At 38.2% G+C, this 16922-nt stretch overlaps 7 protein-coding genes across 7 annotated transcripts; 1 reads left to right on the top strand and 6 right to left on the bottom strand.

Annotated features, from left to right (window-relative positions):
* Positions 1-227: 227 nt before the first annotated feature.
* RHIMIDRAFT_286052 (leukotriene A-4 hydrol) lies at positions 228-2511 on the bottom strand (the record flags this gene model as incomplete). Its single annotated transcript, XM_023613339.1, has 9 exons — positions 228-565; positions 621-986; positions 1045-1344; positions 1405-1444; positions 1496-1603; positions 1665-1946; positions 1996-2044; positions 2095-2243; positions 2296-2511. The coding sequence occupies 9 exons, from the start codon at positions 2509-2511 to the stop codon at positions 228-230; spliced, it is 1848 nt and encodes a 615-aa protein (XP_023469872.1).
* A 127-nt stretch (positions 2512-2638) lies between these two features.
* Positions 2639-3809, top strand: RHIMIDRAFT_233766 (L-galactose dehydrogenase; the record flags this gene model as incomplete). The annotated part of the gene is made up of 4 exons (XM_023608027.1): positions 2639-2647; positions 2710-2833; positions 2885-3226; positions 3283-3809. The coding sequence occupies 4 exons, from the start codon at positions 2639-2641 to the stop codon at positions 3807-3809; spliced, it is 1002 nt and encodes a 333-aa protein (XP_023469871.1).
* A 39-nt stretch (positions 3810-3848) lies between these two features.
* RHIMIDRAFT_198054 (proteasome endopeptidase complex, beta subunit) lies at positions 3849-4873 on the bottom strand (the record flags this gene model as incomplete). The annotated part of the gene is made up of 5 exons (XM_023606249.1): positions 3849-3959; positions 4013-4361; positions 4418-4547; positions 4604-4680; positions 4743-4873. The coding sequence occupies 5 exons, from the start codon at positions 4871-4873 to the stop codon at positions 3849-3851; spliced, it is 798 nt and encodes a 265-aa protein (XP_023469870.1).
* Positions 4874-5081: 208 nt separating this feature from the next.
* Positions 5082-6650, bottom strand: RHIMIDRAFT_233764 (uncharacterized protein; the record flags this gene model as incomplete). Its single annotated transcript, XM_023608026.1, has 7 exons — positions 5082-5278; positions 5336-5583; positions 5639-6167; positions 6222-6309; positions 6359-6445; positions 6491-6558; positions 6617-6650. 7 exons carry the CDS (start codon positions 6648-6650, stop codon positions 5082-5084), a joined length of 1251 nt encoding a protein of 416 aa, XP_023469869.1.
* Positions 6651-6686: 36 nt separating this feature from the next.
* RHIMIDRAFT_265370 (acid phosphatase/Vanadium-dependent haloperoxidase) lies at positions 6687-8290 on the bottom strand. The gene is made up of 6 exons (XM_023611815.1): positions 8049-8290; positions 7897-7996; positions 7788-7837; positions 7568-7733; positions 7438-7508; positions 6687-7381 (listed from the first exon to the last, which is right to left on the bottom strand). Exons 1-6 carry the CDS (start codon positions 8169-8171, stop codon positions 6956-6958), a joined length of 936 nt encoding a protein of 311 aa, XP_023469868.1. The 5' UTR covers positions 8172-8290; the 3' UTR covers positions 6687-6955.
* A 3225-nt stretch (positions 8291-11515) lies between these two features.
* Positions 11516-11884, bottom strand: RHIMIDRAFT_233761 (uncharacterized protein; the record flags this gene model as incomplete). Its single annotated transcript, XM_023608025.1, has 1 exon — positions 11516-11884. The coding sequence occupies one exon, from the start codon at positions 11882-11884 to the stop codon at positions 11516-11518; it is 369 nt and encodes a 122-aa protein (XP_023469867.1).
* Positions 11885-14556: 2672 nt separating this feature from the next.
* On the bottom strand, positions 14557-16090 carry RHIMIDRAFT_265365 (DnaJ-domain-containing protein). Its single transcript, XM_023611814.1, has 4 exons — positions 15924-16090; positions 15844-15870; positions 14918-15793; positions 14557-14843 (listed from the first exon to the last, which is right to left on the bottom strand). Exons 1-4 carry the CDS (start codon positions 16041-16043, stop codon positions 14700-14702), a joined length of 1167 nt encoding a protein of 388 aa, XP_023469866.1. The 5' UTR covers positions 16044-16090; the 3' UTR covers positions 14557-14699.
* Between the last annotated feature and the right edge of the window lie 832 nt (positions 16091-16922).

The raw sequence follows: 16922 nt of genomic DNA, 5'->3' as shown, positions 1-16922 counted from the left end.
AATCCTATGAAGACGACGACAAGAAGAATGATCCTCTCGAGGGTGTTAGCATCTTTAGACCTGCTACTTGGAAGCGTATTCCCTCTAATTTAAAATCATGGAGAGACGCTATTCACAACTAAACTCTTTTTATGCTATTGTTAATACGCTTACACTACTACTATATTGTTTTAGTATCCTTATTTGTAAATATAGTTTGTAAAATAGAACAAGGTTATAGACAGCATTTATTGCTTCAATTCAATGTCTTTTTCAATAAGCTGTGCAGCAATTGGGTGATAGAATTTCTTGTGCTTCAAATAAGTTTCCTGTGCTAACTTGGCACCATTCTTTGCTCTATAAAGGAATCTATACAGAGGACGAACAAATTTCATACGGCCTTGTTCAGTGATGAATTCGACAACACTAGGATAGATCTTTTCATAACTAGCCATGACGCAAAGTTGTTGCCAGCGGAAACGAACATCAGCGTTGCGAATAGGTGTCATTTGATAAAGTTCATCCATTTTGGCAATAATGTGATGGGGGAAAGGTTCACAGTCTGTTAAGCGTTCCAAAAATACAACTACGGAGAAGAAGAGTTAGAACGATTTTTACTTTAATCTATATATATAACTTACTCTTTTGAGTGGAGGTAAAGTTCTCAACATCCTTGGGAGAGAAAGAACTGAGGTCGTTGGTGTTGCGAGCTTCTTCCCAGCGTTTAGCAAGATCATAGCATGCATCAGCAAGGCTAGTATCAAATTGAGGGTCAACAGGAGGCATACCAGTGCCATTAATCCAGAGATCCCAATTAATCTTGTTCAACCTTTCAACCATTTCTTTACCGTGGTGCTTTTCCATGTATGTGCGAAGATGGGCAATCCAATCCTCGGTTGTGATGGATTTAGAGGCAAACTGCTCGACATGAGCCTTCATGTAAGGCTCAAAGACTTCAGGACCACCAACGACTTTTTCAAGGTGGTAAAGCAAATTGAAACCCTTTTCTATAACGCGTAAATAGTCAGCATGAAAAATCACACAATCACTCTTTTCGTGTCTTACCATAAGGAATAGAACTGAAATAATCATCGGGGTCAATACCACTGCTTAAATCAGGCTTCAAAACAGTAGCAGGTGAGTTTTCGCCAAAGAGTTCAACACTTTCCTTTAATGCTTTCCAACCAATGATGGAGCTGAATTGTCTTTCAGCTTCTCCATGAAGACGGGCTGCGATCTTGCGTTCGACAAATACGGTCCAACCTTCATTTAACCAGAAGTGTTCCCAATTGGCGGTCGTAACCAAGTTACCCATCCAGCTGTGGGCAATTTCATGTGCAACAACGTCGACAGCGCTTCTATCACCTGTTTTAACATCGTTAGTCTTTGTAAATTATATTACTTTGCGCATTGTCTCTCTCTTACCTGCCAAGAGGGTTGGGGTAACAAAGGTCAAACAAGGGTTCTATTACCATTCATTATTAATTGTCTTTTTTGTTCACTATTCTTTAATTACCTCCATACCACCATAGGGAAAAGAAGGTGGCAACACCAAAAGATCATAACGTCCCCATTCATAAGGGGTCAACAGACTTTCACCTGTGGCAATAAATTTTTCTGTATCCTATTCATTTGGTTACATTAGCCCCTTTTTATGTATTATCCTTGTAACACGCAATTTTTACTTCAAATTCCCAGGCTGCTTGTTCAACCATTTCAGGTTCACACCATACTGTGGAACGTGGGCCAATCTCACGGCCAGTCAAGTTGCCAGCAGCAATCGCAATCAAGTAGGAAGGAATGGTCGTGTTTTGCTTAAAGTGATATGTCTTGGTGCCATCCTGGTTATCGTCGCTAGATACTAAGAGAGCTGACATGACGACTTGCAGAGGCGAGGTCACGGATGCTGAATAGGTCAATTTGACAGAAGGAGAGTCCTGCAGAGGAGCAAAGGCACGGGCATGGATCTATATAGAGCGTGTCAGAGTCTATAATATAATCAATATGGTCACATACAGCTTGGCATTGAGAAAACAAATAAGGGTGCTTCTTGCCAACCGTTTGTCTAGCATAAAACACACGTCAGTCTAAAAAAAATATGATTGACAATCTTACTCTGGTTCCAAGTATTGAACAGCTGTACATTTCTCTGTAGTAACATATTCTACTTTGAGTTGAAAAGTAGTGCCTTCGTTTGCAAAGGTTTCAGGAAGGTGAATGGTCAAGGCTGATCCGAGACTAGGGTGTCGTTCAGCAACTTCATACTATATATCCACATGTTAATCAGTTTGCATGTACTCTGCTAACCTACTATACCTTGAGTTCTTGTCCATTCAAGGAGACGCTCTTCAAGTCGAGATAGCTAGTATCCAATACGACCTTGGACACGTTTGGACGTAATGTGACCATATCCAAAAGAACATGTCCACCAATCTTCTTTTCTTCAAATGAGATCTTCCAGTTCAAGTGAACATGTTTAGTTATGACTTCAGTTAGATTGGATAAACTGCTGGGATCTATGACAAGTGCCATTATGATTTATACGTGAAAAAAAATAAAAAAATAAAAAATTTGTCAGCCAATGTTTCCTGTGTCTACAACTTGTTTTCTTTACGGTTAAACTCATTTTCCCCAGTTATTTTTTTTTATTGTATTACTCATGACAAAAGTAAATGATAATAAATGTCATCAGCTTGACAATAACACACTCTTCTTCTTCTTCTTCTTTAGCCTGTTAACCAAAATAAGCTTGAACCTTTTGAAGTTTCGTTTGGAGCTGGTGCTCTTTCAGGTGCATATGATACCATTGAAGGTCATATGCCTATAGAAGCTTGTAGAGAAGCTCTCTTGTCAGGTAAATGATAATAAAAAAGAAGATACTTGGGTTTTTATTCAATAAAGTTAGGTATCAATTCTTTTGATACATCACCTTATTATGGAAAAAGCGAATATATCCTAGGAGACGCGCTTTTTGAACTTCGAAACGAGTTTCCTCGAGACCATTACTATTTAGCGACCAAAGTAGGTCGATATGGTTATACCGTCAAAGAATTTGATTATAGCGCAAAAAGGGTTTATGAGAGTGTAGAGGAAAGTATGAGACGGATGCACACTGACTACTTGGATATCGTCTATTGTCATGATGTTGAATTTGTTGACTTTGAACAGGTGGTTGGACCTAATCAGGCCTTGGAGGCATTGTTCGATTTAAAAAGCAAAGGAAAGATAAAGTATGTTGGATGTTCGGGTATGTTTGAAAAAAAAAGAAAAATATGGAGCGATCTATTTACTTGGGAGATGTAGGTTATCCATTGGAAGTGTTATTAAGAATAGCAGAGCATCAACATAAAAAGGGACAGCCATTAGATATTATTTTATCTTACTGTCATTACAATCTTCAAAATACAAAGTTGGCAGATTATACACCCAAGTTCAGAGAGGCAGGTGTAAAGTATATATTTAATGCATCACCACTTGCTATGGCCTTACTCCGCGATGCTGGGCCACCTGACTGGCATCCTGCCCATGTCGAGCTACGTGAGGCTGCTAGAAAGGCTGCCCAGGTAGCTGCAGATCATGGTTTTAGTATTGCCAACTTGGCTTCTCGATTTGCCTTCCGTGGTCGAGATGTGTTCCATCTGGACGCTACTCTCATAGGTCTTGCCAGAAAATCTGAAGTTCAAGAAGCTATGCGTGCCTGGAAGGAAGCAAAGGAAAGAAAAAACACACTCGAAGAAGACTTGGTTTATGAAAAGATAGAAGAGATATTCAAGCCTTTTAAAAACTATTCATGGCAAAGTCCTAATGATAAAGAACGGGGTTTAGCATAGGAATGTAACATGTTTATTGACAATAAAAAAAAATCAGCCTTAGCGCTGACCGCCGTATCCTCGAATATTCTCTGCAAAGCTCCACTCGGTATCTAATTGATAAGGCTCACTAATATGTAAGCCATTTTCGGTAATCTTTGCTATTTGGTACTATTGTAAAATGTAAATCACGTCATTCTTGTATATTTCGCTTTGTATCTTACCTTGTTTAAGGATCTTGCATCTCGGTAGAATAACACGCGCAAACATTCATTCATAATCTCAACTGCTTCTTCTTCTGTCAATTCGTCTTCTCTGCCTTCAACTCTTCTTCTCAAAATAGGTTGTGCTAAATGTGCACCAAATCCAGTGGCAATGGTTGTTGATTGATAGGTAGTGCCTCTCAAGTCGACATAACCGAGGAATCGTTCGCCCTTGTGGAGACCTCCTACGACTAGGGCATTCCAAAGTGGGTTGAATTTAGATCTTCTGTTGTACATGACTCTCCATAGATATTCATAGATATGGGGTGTGCCTAAAACATGTCCATCATCTGCACAGTGCTCTTTAATCCTACAAAAAAAAAAAAAAATCAATACAATCATATATTTTTGATGGTTGTATTATACATGAGAGAATCCAAAAGATGTTGAATATATTGATAGTCTGAGATATCACCAGATGCACCAACAATCGTGCTTTCGCCGACTGGATATAATCTCTTGATATCACGGAAACGAGCGAGAGATCCGTATGAACCTATTCAGGGTTATTTATGAATTGATTGTACTTTCCTTTCTTTCTTTTTTTCTTACCAAGCATATCTGCGGCCATCATAACACCGTCTCTATATTTAAAGGCAAGAACAGATGTACCTGTTATTAAAGGGTTCCTAATAAAAAGAAGAGTTAGCGTCCTTTCTACTGATGCTTGAATGGTGCAATATAACTTTACTGAGTTCTTGTCATTGGGCCATAAGCTGATTGAGCTAATTGATCTGGAACAGTTTGAGGCATAGGAACAGTACCATAGGCATCAACAGCTTCTGAACGAGGCTTGCCCCAGCGTGAAGGAAAATGATCCATAATGATGTATGTTTTTGACTATAAAAGAAAAAAAAAGGTAAAATTACGAAAGCGTTACGCGCGTCCGCCCTACAACCAAATGAATGACGTCCGCAATGCATTTATCCAATGAAAAAATAAGCTGAGTCTGAGATACTTTGGTTTATTTGTTTTGATGCTTTTTTTAAAAGAAAAAGAAAAAAGAAGCTATTATGTATTGAGTATGTGTTTAATCCTTCAAATCATCGACTTGGAAAACCATAGCATCGTCCTTTCTCAAGCGTTCTATGAGGGTTTGACCAAAGGCAGTTGAAGGTGTCAAAACACCACCGTCTTTGCCAGGTAGTTCATTGAAGCTCTTGGTAATACAAAGGGCAGCCTCTACTAACATGCGTGGAGTATCACCGTAACCAGGGTCGCTGAAGCCTAAGATAATCTAGGTTAAAGGAAGCTATGTTGGATAAAAAATCAATTATTATTGACCTTTGACAATAGCCTTGGCGCGCACAGAGTCTTCATAAGGCTCTGATTCAGCAGATCCAACAAGCTGGAGCTCAAAGTGACCTAACTTCCTTGTCTCTCCTCTAGGGCCATAGCCAGGCCCAGGCAAGAGCGCCTTTACCTTTTCACCAATAATTGGTGCTCTGATCAAAAGAACAGCCACCGGAACAATGGTGTAGAGGAAGCAAGTGAACAAAACGGCGGGGATGAAGCTAAGACTCATGTATTCCCTATTTGATCCATCATTGTTAAAGTTGATCCTTGACCTACATTGTATACATTTACCTGTAACTAAACATGTTTCCATATGCCTGTCCACGATCGGCCCAGATAGACCAACTTCTTCGAACTACTTTTTCGTTGGTAACAGACATGAAAAAGAAGGTCTGCCACTTGTTATCAAAATCACGATCTTTGTAGAGCGTCGGTAACGCGGGTTTATCAATACCCTTTCGAGTAGCCAGCAAATAAGGATCACCGTGTCCCTCCATCCTTTGGGTAGCAGCCTCAATAAAAGAATGAATCGTTCCGCCCGAAACACCTCCGGCAAGTTTGGTCATGGAGGCCTTGACAGTGCCCAAGTTCAAGTTATGCTTTGAATGAATGTGGTTTGCCAACATCCAGACACCCAGATCACTTGGCACAGAATCAAATCCACAGCAGGGAACAATCATGATCTTTTCCTGTTTTGCCTTTTCATCAAATTGATCAATAATCTGTTTTACCCAAGAATACTCTCCTGTAATGTCGACATAATGGGTCTTTTGGCGAATACAGGCTTCGACCAGTGGCGTACCATACTTGATGTAGGGCCCTAAGACGGTGTTACATCACGTGTAACTTTCCTTTTTGTGATTTCTTTTCTTACCAACTGTGCTTATTGCCACTCGTGTTTGAGATACAACATTGTCAAGGGTTTCAGGTTGTTGGGTGTCTGCAATGAGCAAGTCGATTTTCTATGCAATTCTTTAATATTATTATAGATACATCAATTTGATTGCTTACTTGTAATGAAGGATCTGTTTCAACCAAGTGATCACGTACTTTTTCCAATTTGACAAGACTACGACCTGCTATAGCCCAGTTTATAGACTATTTAAAATTTAATAAACAAGATGATGTAGATGATAATTTTACTTTATCGAGTCTTTCAGCGAGATATTCTGCAGTAAGTTCACCCGTATAACCAGTAGCACCAAAAATGACTGATATAAATGATAGTTAGTCTATAAAGGAGAAAAAGAAAGCATCTCTTGATGTTACTAATATCGTATTTTCTCTTTTGGTAATCAGTCATTATTACGCGTCAAAATATATATAAAGTATGAAAAAAAAAAAGAAAAGAAAAAAAAAAAGAGTAAAATAATCAGTTTATGGTAAACATGGTTTCAATTATTGCTTATGTCATAATGAACTATGGAATCATCTCCATCATGGTGACACCCTCTTTCTGGATTGGATTTACGCTTGCATTAATCTTAATTTTTGGCATGCAACCTTTAAATTCAGATAAAATTGAATTCTTGCGCAACTTTGACGATCTTTTATTGTAATAAAATCACTGTTTGTTACTGAAAATGATTCATTTATTTTTTAATACAATCAAAACTGTGAGTCCAGACTGTACTGGTCTCCCTTTTGGGTTTGATATTTTGTATTGTGGTTAAATATATTTGAGTGATCATTATTATGGTTGTGTGAACTACTGGCTGTACTTGATGTCACTGTCGTAGCTAGACATGCCTCTTCTTCATCTTGTTGTCTTCTATGTTCAGTATTGTTATTATTATTATTACTATTGTCCAATCCGGATTGCCAATAGAGCATTCGTGTCATGAATGGAGTATGACATGCATTGTGTCCAAGGGCAGGATAATATTGTCTATAGGCAAAATAAGCACAGACCGTACCTAACAATGCACCTATAAAGACATCATGCCAATGGTGACGATAATCCTCTGTTCGAGAAATGGCTACTAGAGCAGCACCAATAAAAGGAAATATGCAGCAAAATCCTTTATAGGTGTGCTATTTTATACATATATTAGTTAATCTTTTTACATGAGTGATACAATATCACTTACACCCTTCTCATCAAATAGCCTTAACTTGCCGGCCATGTAAAAAGAAAGATAACCTAAACCGGCAAATGAGACTATTGTGATATAATTAGTAAAAAAAACTTTGCTCCTTTTTTTTCCTTCTCTTCTTTACATGACGAATGTCCGCTTGGGAAACTTTTAAATCCATCAATCATTATATGTGAATGAATATCAGTTGTACAAATATCTACGGTAGATAGACCCAATGGAGGATCCTCGGTGTCCAATGCTGGCTTACATCTCGAAAGCATATCAGGCCTTGGTCGTCCAGCTGTAATCTATACAATTGTTGTCAATAAATGTATATGCATGTATGGTGCTATTTACTTTACTTTGATTACATCTGTCAACATAATTGTCATGGATAACCCTAAGCATAAACCTAATATATATATCCTTTATTAGTAAAAAAAAAAAAAAGGAAAAAGGGGATGTATATACCTAACACTCCTGCATGAAAATCATATATATTTCTTTTGTATCCTAATCCACTTAATGTTATTCCTCCAATAATAGCAAATGGTATAACAAAACATATGACCTATATAAACAAAGGTTAATAGTGAGAAATTAAATTTTGATAGACGTATTACCAATAATAACCAAACGGGTACTCTTTCGTGTTCAGCATACGGAAACATAATTGTTTTGTCATGAATTGAAAATTGTCGATGAAATGGTGTAATATTATCAATAGCAAAAAATACAACTGTCATTATGATGACAAGTATCCAGTCAAAAAGATAAGAAAGTGTTATGCGCCGCTTTATAGGATCTTTAAGCATTTTTTTCTCCTTTTTTTTCTCTCGTTTTTGTTTAAGTAAAAAAATAAAATAAAAAAAAGAAAGAAAGGAAAAGAAAGGAAAAGGGGGAATAAGGAAATGAATTTGTGTCTCAAGCGATTAGTCAATTAAAATCCAGAAGATCAAGACAGTTTTGGCTGTGGCGGAGGATGCAGTAATTCGCCGATTGGGATCTACAATTTCTGGATCATGGCTGGGTAACGAAGAGGGAATGATGAGCATACAAGGCAAGCAACAGCCACTACAGCAGAGCATGATGCCCTTTTGATAACACAAGCGTATTTAGTCATTAGTTCACAAATAAATAGACTGGGTTTGCTATAGGAGAACCTTACCATAATAATAAAAATAGGAATAAGGATGACGATAAGCCTGATTTGGACCATGCCTTTTAACCTGGCGATGATAAGCCCGAGCACGGTGTAGAATAAGGTTGCCAAGAGACAATATAAAATAGTGGCAGCAAAGACCAATGATTTTGCTTGCTGAGCTAATTCTTGATTTCCTATCCTTGAAAAGTATCTATACTGTCCCCATAGCTTCAAGAAGTAAAATAAGCCTAAAAGGTAGGTGGGTATGAAGACGATGACCCAGTTCTTGTGATAGAGCACAATGCAAGTCAACTGGATCAGCATGACTAGCCTTGTTACCCATCCTGACTTTCCATTAAACAGGCTGTGAATGGCTTCGAAACCATAATAAGGCGCAAGTATGCACGGCAAATAGACAGGGTTACCATCCAGGTAGAGAACAATCAGTACTTGGAATAGTATGATCAAGACACATTCTACAAGGGGTATACATCTGCCTATGAGGCTCTTCTTGTATCGTCCCTCATTCAACAACAGTTCTTCTTCGTTTTCTTCTCCTTCATTCTCATCTTCGTTAGCATGATCGGAAAATAAAGCCGTATGTAATCGAAGTCAATGTTTCTCTCTTTGAAGAATTAAAAGTAAGGCCGTTTCCCTTTCCGTTTTTCATTATTCTCTGTACACTTTACCTTATTTGGTAAGTGCGCCTCTACTGCATTAAACATATAGACATAACACCTTTATATCCCACAGCAACTAAGTGGTTGGCCAATAAAGTATTTGGCATTTGTAAATAAAGCAACTATGCTACATCATCCTATATTAAAGAATAACCATTTTGGATACTGGCGGAATTTTTCGATATTCTCTTTCATGCGCCACACACAGTATAATGACCTCCGCTGAGCCCTTTAGCTCAAAGAAGTACTCACTTGTCCAGTAATATCACGAGTGGGAATTCCAAGAACTCCATAATACAAATACAGATTTAAAATACAGAATGATTTGACTTTAAGAACTTTCACAAGCTAAAGAAGGAATAAAGTATTTTCACCTACGATTAGATTGCCACTCGCTTCTAAAAATAAGCACGTTTTCTTCATCAGCGGTTACCGTTATGCAACCTTCAGTCTCTTGAAAAACTCTAATAATCGTCAAGGCTGTCGCGTTCAGAAATAAGCATCCACTTTACACCACCTACGTCCCTTAAACAAGCAAGTATTTCCATATACACTTCTTCCGGAAAGTAAATTCACCCAAAGGCAAGAACAAAATTCATGTTGTACGAAAAATAAATTCGCCCAGAAGGAAAATCAATTCACTTGATGACAGGAACAAATTTCGTGTTGTACGAGATATAAGCTTGTAAAATATTCAGTTGCCTTGCTACAAATGTAAATCAACAACAGCAACGAAGCAAATGTTCACAGTTTATTTCTAGGTACTGAACTTTGTTTACGTCGGTCCCAAAGACATTTTCGCTGCATTTGCTCTGACAATAAAACGCTTGACTCGATCAATGGATTCCAAAAACATATTCAGAGCGGCAAAAAATGCCCCTCGATACAGACCGTCAAATTTTGTATGTTTTAATGTCATGGTTCAAAATCATATGCAAACTTTTTGTAGAAAATTGTGTTGACTTCTTTATTTTGAAAATGTAGATGGTGAAAAATTCCCACTGAATGATGGTAAGATGTACTTCCCTCGCATGATTTTCCTGCTTGTGGATCCATAAAGCCAGCTTGCGAATCCGTCAGCAAAGCCTACAAATTCATGTAGTCAGCTTGCGAATTGATGAACACTGCAACACATCACAACTTACGTTTGACACACACATTCGCTTGTTGAGCATTTGAAAACTTTTTTTTTTTTATCGATCTTTGTCCCTTCAGCATATGATTTTACCTCACGTCTGTCTTTCTTCCGGTCATTTTTGCGGAAAGCTATTCGTGAATCTCACAATAAACACCAAGGACACTGTCTTTTTTTTTTCTTTACCATTGTCGAAGCTACTTTCTACATCATCGTCATGTATGTATGTTTTTCTTTTAATACATGAGCACATAGATGCTTTTCAATTGTATGAAGAACAGCTGGTCACTATCATACAACTTTAATAGGGACATGTTCAAAAGAGCGCCGATGATTTATTGCTCAAAAGAAAATTAGGAAGAGAAAATTGACTTCACGGTTACAGCAATAGATTCATTTGCCTTAGCAATTTGTGGGGCAAGCGATCTTGCAATTTTTTGTAACATATGATTCAATTCAGTGTTATCAATGATCACGATGCTATCATCATTGTTAAAAAGAGTAATGATTTCGTTGTTACATTTGTCCATGTTGATCCCTCTGGGGATCTTTGATTTCAGCAAGTCAACAACGTCTTTGCACAAGACGCCGCGGCCAGTGATCATATTGCTTGCAATTGTTTGAAGCAGTAGAGATCCAACGCGGTATCCAAAGCCGTTATTTCCATTATCTCATTCGCATTGCGTGAAGACCGCGTATAGTCGCGTTGAAATGTCATCAGTTGGTTCGTTGAATCCTCGACAAGCGAAGTAAGTTGATTGTTAATGGAAGCGGGTGCGAAGCTGTCGAAATTGAAAGATCACATCGTAACTGGAAATTTTGTTGGTACGTTCGCATTTAGCGATATGTTGCGCACTCTCTCAAGCAGATTTCTTTACAAAAATTTTCGTGGCAAACGATCTTTCGTATGCATTTAAGATGAAGTTGGAAGTGACTGGGCCAATTTCAGATTTGATATCAATATCGATACGTAGGCTTGATGTAACAAGCGCGTTGAAAATTTTGGTGCCAAAGATCAATTTGATGCCATTGACATCACTATACGATATCGGCTACACATTTCGGTATCTTGTTGTTTCAGGGGGCAATGATGTTGATGATACAGCCTCCTTTTTCATCCGAAAGCTCTCCCTATGCGTCAAGCGACCTTCGTCGACCAAAAACCTCAACAGAGTTGACAATAACGGACTTGCCAGTTGATGTGTTCAATAGGATTATCCCTGCCAACAAACGACTGCATGCATAACGCATTTGGGGGAACATCGACCAATCTTCATTGAGGAACCTTGCCATCCCATCATCAAGCTCTTCATATTGTTGGTTGAGCAGCCTTTTCGCATATGGACCACAGATAAGAGTACTATATAAAAATACTTCCATACATGTCGTGATAACGTCTGGATCAATTTTTCTTTTCTTTGGTGGTGTTGCTGTCATAGTGATGGTCGACTCATGCAATGGTTGCAAGTGATCTTGGTATGTCAATGCATTGCATTCCATGTTTTCATTCGAGTTGTTAATGAGATATGACGAAGAAAATAAGAATCAATAATTGTCAGAAGTCGCGTTTGCTCTTCAGATCGCCAATCCATTGCACGGCAGGCATGCAGCACTGCATGGTCATAATCCCGTCTTGCTTCTTTGATGGCTGACCAATCGTTTTCGATGACGTGGGGGTAGTCATAGGTAGGCGTTATCGTGGATACCATCATCTAATGTGGTTCTAGCTCTTCATCGCAGATGTGATTATGGTCGTTCCTATCATCTCCTGCCAAAAGAGAAAAATAATCAGCTCATTTCGAAGTGGAGGGAAGTACGTCTTACCATCATTCAGTGGGAATTTTTCACCATCTACATTTTCAAAATAAAGAAGTCAACACAATTTTCTACAAAAAGTTTGCATATGATTTTGAACCATGACATTAAAACATACAAAATTTGACGGTCTGTATCGAGGGGCATTTTTTGCCGCTCTGAATATGTTTTTGGAATCCATTGATCGAGTCAAGCGTTTTATTGTCAGAGCAAATGCAGCGAAAATGTCTTTGGGACCGACGTAAACAAAGTTCAGTACCTAGAAATAAACTGTGAACATTTGCTTCGTTGCTGTTGTTGATTTACATTTGTAGCAAGGCAACTGAATATTCGCCAAAAAAAAAAAGTGAGTGTGGTCATAGCAAAGGAATAACTACGTACCTTGCGCCCAAAGTCCACAGACTCGTGGTTGTTCGATCCCATACTCGACCAGAGCATCTATCATTCGTTTCATAGCCTTGGCCAGTTTGTGCAGATCGAAAATAGCATTTAAGGAAGGGGAGCACTACATGCACGAGGAAATCCACCAGGAGTTAGACTAATACTACAGGCGCCGCCTCTACTCATTACCTATGATATCGTCCAACAAAACTTTTCAATCTGCAGTGTCAAACTAAACATGACTTTTATAAAGTCGCCATATTGGTTTGTTTCTTTTCAGAAAGAAGAGGGGATGATGGATTTTTTTATTTTTTATTCTAATTTTATGTTGTCAGTTTGGTCAACAAAGAACTAAGATCAATTCAAATGTATTTTACATTAAAGGAAATCCCACTGATGTAAAAACTGACGCTCAATGTTCTTATGAGGAGAGCTTATGTCAAGCGTAATCATACACTATACATGGATAAACTGAAATTCTTAAAGCTAGCGTCTTGAAGAGTGTCCGAGTATTCTTGACGCTGCAAAAAAAAAAAGGAGAATCCACGCTCGTACGGCTGCAAATATGGAACCAAGCGGTACAAGGGAAGCCCTTTTAACACTTTTGAGAAACGTAGGAAAACTGGTCGCCCACATGTTCTCCAGGAAGAACATAAAGGCTATTCCAGATTATATCTATGAGAACTTGCCAGCCGTCTTAGGACAGGTGACGGAACAACTGAGGTGGACATTCACAAGATCGAAAATATTTAAGAGCACTGCGCATGATTTTGCAAGAAAAAAAAAAAAAGCTTAGTTTTGCTCTGCAGACACACACACACAGCAAAGAAAAAAGCCAAAGAGCTTCTGACTGAGAGTCGTAAGCGAGAGAAAACTGGACTGAAATTTACGAGAAACTGCGTCTCGATGATCTTCCTTTCATGCTAGTATGAAACGTAGTATGTCCTGATCAAAGAAAGAGGTCACCCAGAACACAAGCACAGACGAACTACCAACTTGGATGCGATTCCTGTTGTAGGGTTTATTAAATGCAGCTCGAGGCTTTCGGCATCTATTAGCTAGTAAAAAGAGTAAGCGTAATAATATTGAGTAAATAAGTAATGGAAGGGTAATAGTAAAACATTGTATAGGTTTTCTGAAATTTACTCCGATGAAATGAAGTAGTACTCGTATTTGAAAGGCCACGACTTTGTAAAAGATAATTTGGATGATACTGCTTTATTAAAAATAAATTTCAGAAAGAGGATGAAATTATGGCGTGTATGAAAAAAAAAAAAAAAATAATTGGCGCATATTAAAAAAAGTATTTATGCAAAGGTTAAAAATAAAATGCGTGCAAAAGGAGACGACATACAAATGAAAATAATAAGTACCGAAGGCATCTAGATATGTCCTAGCGATAACTAGGACGAAGAATCATCGTCTAAATGTATTCTAGTTCTTGGTTGCTCCTGATCGTCCATTCTTCTTCGACACCTTGTAGGAGCAACAGCAAGTTCCGCCAGGATAACCTCAATCACAAGCGCGCAACGCACGCCTCTGTTCTTACGCACTTCATCGATAAAAATGCATTTTCTTTTTCTTTTTTTTTCTCACTTGGTGACAATATCATGTCAAAGACCAAGTATCCGCTCTGGACCCCTCTCAATATTATATTTGGATACTTCTTTCAAAGTAAAGAAACATTGCTCTGTTAAATGCTTCCATACGTCTCTTGAAAAGTGTCTAATAGTGGCTCTGAAAAGGTTTACAAAAGAAATTTATTGTGTTTCATTTGAATTAAGATGAACTCTTACAATCGTCTCGCTGTAATTTGGCAGTCTAGTGCTGAGCGAAAGTAATGGTGGCTGATACTAGGAGACCGTTCAGTATAGTATTGAAAGGCGGAAGACGGTTGATTCATATGGACAAGGCAAGAGATCAATACGCTAAATGTGTTTTTTGGCTTTGAACGCAAAATCAAAATGAAGAGCAGCGTCCTCAGAGTCAAAAGATAAAAAGGTGTTATATGCTGCTTAATAACGTCTTTAATCATTTTCTCTTGTTTTGTTTGTAAAGTAAAAAAAGGTAACAGGTAAGGTAAAAGGTAAAAGGTAAAAAGGAATTAAGAAGATAAGTATCAAGTTACGACAGCTTTGGCTGTGGCGGAGGATGCAGTAATTCGCCGATTGGGATCTACAATTTCTGGATCATGGCTGGGTAACGAAGAGGGAATGATGAGCATACAAGGCAAGCAACAGCCACTACAGCAGAGCATGATGCCCTTTTGATAACACAAGCGTATTTAGTCATTAGTTCACAAATAAATAGACTGGGTTTGCTATAGGAGAACCTTACCATAATAATAAAAATAGGAATAAGGATGACGATAAGCCTGATTTGGACCATGCCTTTTAACCTGGCGATGATAAGCCCGAGCACGGTGTAGAATAAGGTTGCCAAGAGACAATATAAAATAGTGGCAGCAAAGACCAATGATTTTGCTTGCTGAGCTAATTCTTGATTTCCTATCCTTGAAAAGTATCTATACTGTCCCCATAGCTTCAAGAAGTAAAATAAGCCTAAAAGGTAGGTGGGTATGAAGACGATGACCCAGTTCTTGTGATAGAGCACAATGCAAGTCAACTGGATCAGCATGACTAGCCTTGTTACCCATCCTGACTTTCCATTAAACAGGCTGTGAATGGCTTCGAAACCATAATAAGGCGCAAGTATGCACGGCAAATAGACAGGGTTACCATCCAGGTAGAGAACAATCAGTACTTGGAATAGTATGATCAAGACACATTCTACAAGGGGTATACATCTGCCTATGAGGCTCTTCTTGTATCGTCCCTCATTCAACAACAGTTCTTCTTCGTTTTCTTCTCCTTCATTCTCATCTTCGTTAGCATGATCGGAATGCTTATTCATAGAATTGCTATTTCTGAAATAATGCAGGGCCATCCATAATATAAGACAATCAATAATCCACAAAGGTATAAACACAACACTCCATGGCCAACTGACTGAGCTATCAACCTTTAGACAGATAAAGACGAGCCAAAATATAATGCAAACAAAAACAAGGGATAGGATGCAGAAAAACGTCAATATGACAGCCTCTACTTCTGGATCTAAAAGTATAGCACCTGGTCCCATCGTATCTATCATGTTCACACCGGCCATGCCGTATCGGTCGTATATGCGTCGCTTTTTGGGATCTGACAAGATCTACACGTAGTTTATAAGTATGTGTTGAGCTGCTAGGAGCAGTCGTTTACATTATAAGCTTGATTGACATTTCGAAACTATTGGTTGACATTAAGTAAAATGTAGTAAAGTAAATATATAATCGCATTACTTGTTCTTCACATTGTGGGTTCTTGTCTGGATGATAACGTAAAGCTAACCTTCGATAGCTTTTCTTGATCTCTTCCAATGTTGCATCTTCTCCAACATTCAAAACTGCATATACATTCATATTAAATTCGCTTTCGTACTTAATAAAAATTGAAGTCAAAATTGTGTATTTTACTTTTATAAATTTGTTTATTTCTCAATATTTTGTGAAGTATCTATGTCAGCTGAAAGTGTACCAACTAACGGAAGTGGCCTTTATCAGCTTCGCGAAGGAAGAAAGTACTGGGGTATTTTTTTACCGTAGAAAAGTGGGACATTCGTATGACGACATTGCAAACATAGTCGAAATGCCAAAGTCAACAGTACAAAGCACTATTGATAGAATAAAGAAGACTGGATCGCCTTTACCAACCAAGCAAAAAGGTAGAATCTATAAAATCAATAAGAGATCCCAGAGACTGCTCACGAGGACGATAGGAGATGTTCCATTCGTAATATACGACCGTCTGCGATTAGAACTGTATAACGTCGATGTAAATGTCTGTAGACAAACTGTTATCAGCAGTTTGAAGAGAATGGAGCATGGTTCTGTTACGTATGATAATACTTCGAGTATCGTCGCGTGAAATTTAGTTTGAGTTCAGCTTTATTGTTCTTTAAATCATTCATTGTTACACACATCATGTGGCAAGATATAGATAATCGTTTATCATTACTTAAATAAAGACACCTTTCTTTATCATAAGAAATTTCAACTTTTATTACAAAAACACTAGAAGTTCGAACCGCTTCTATTTTCACATTCACATAAGAAATTACTCTATCAGTTCTTACTTTGCTGCTCATAAACCATCATTGACTGAAGAGCAAATGAAGAAATGACTTCGCTGAGCCCATGACATGTCGACTGGACGGATGAACAGTGGTCTAGTGTAATTTGGAACGATGAATCTCGGTTTACCGTTATCGGTAGCGATGGTGGCGCCAGACCCGCCAGAAA

Source organism: Rhizopus microsporus (genome assembly GCF_002708625.1).
Source record: "Rhizopus microsporus ATCC 52813 unplaced genomic scaffold scaffold_2, whole genome shotgun sequence".
In the NCBI taxonomy this organism is placed as follows: domain Eukaryota; kingdom Fungi; phylum Mucoromycota; class Mucoromycetes; order Mucorales; family Rhizopodaceae; genus Rhizopus; species Rhizopus microsporus.
The sequence above is the reverse complement of the archived record's forward strand: the minus strand, read 5'-3'. Positions and strand labels throughout refer to the sequence as shown.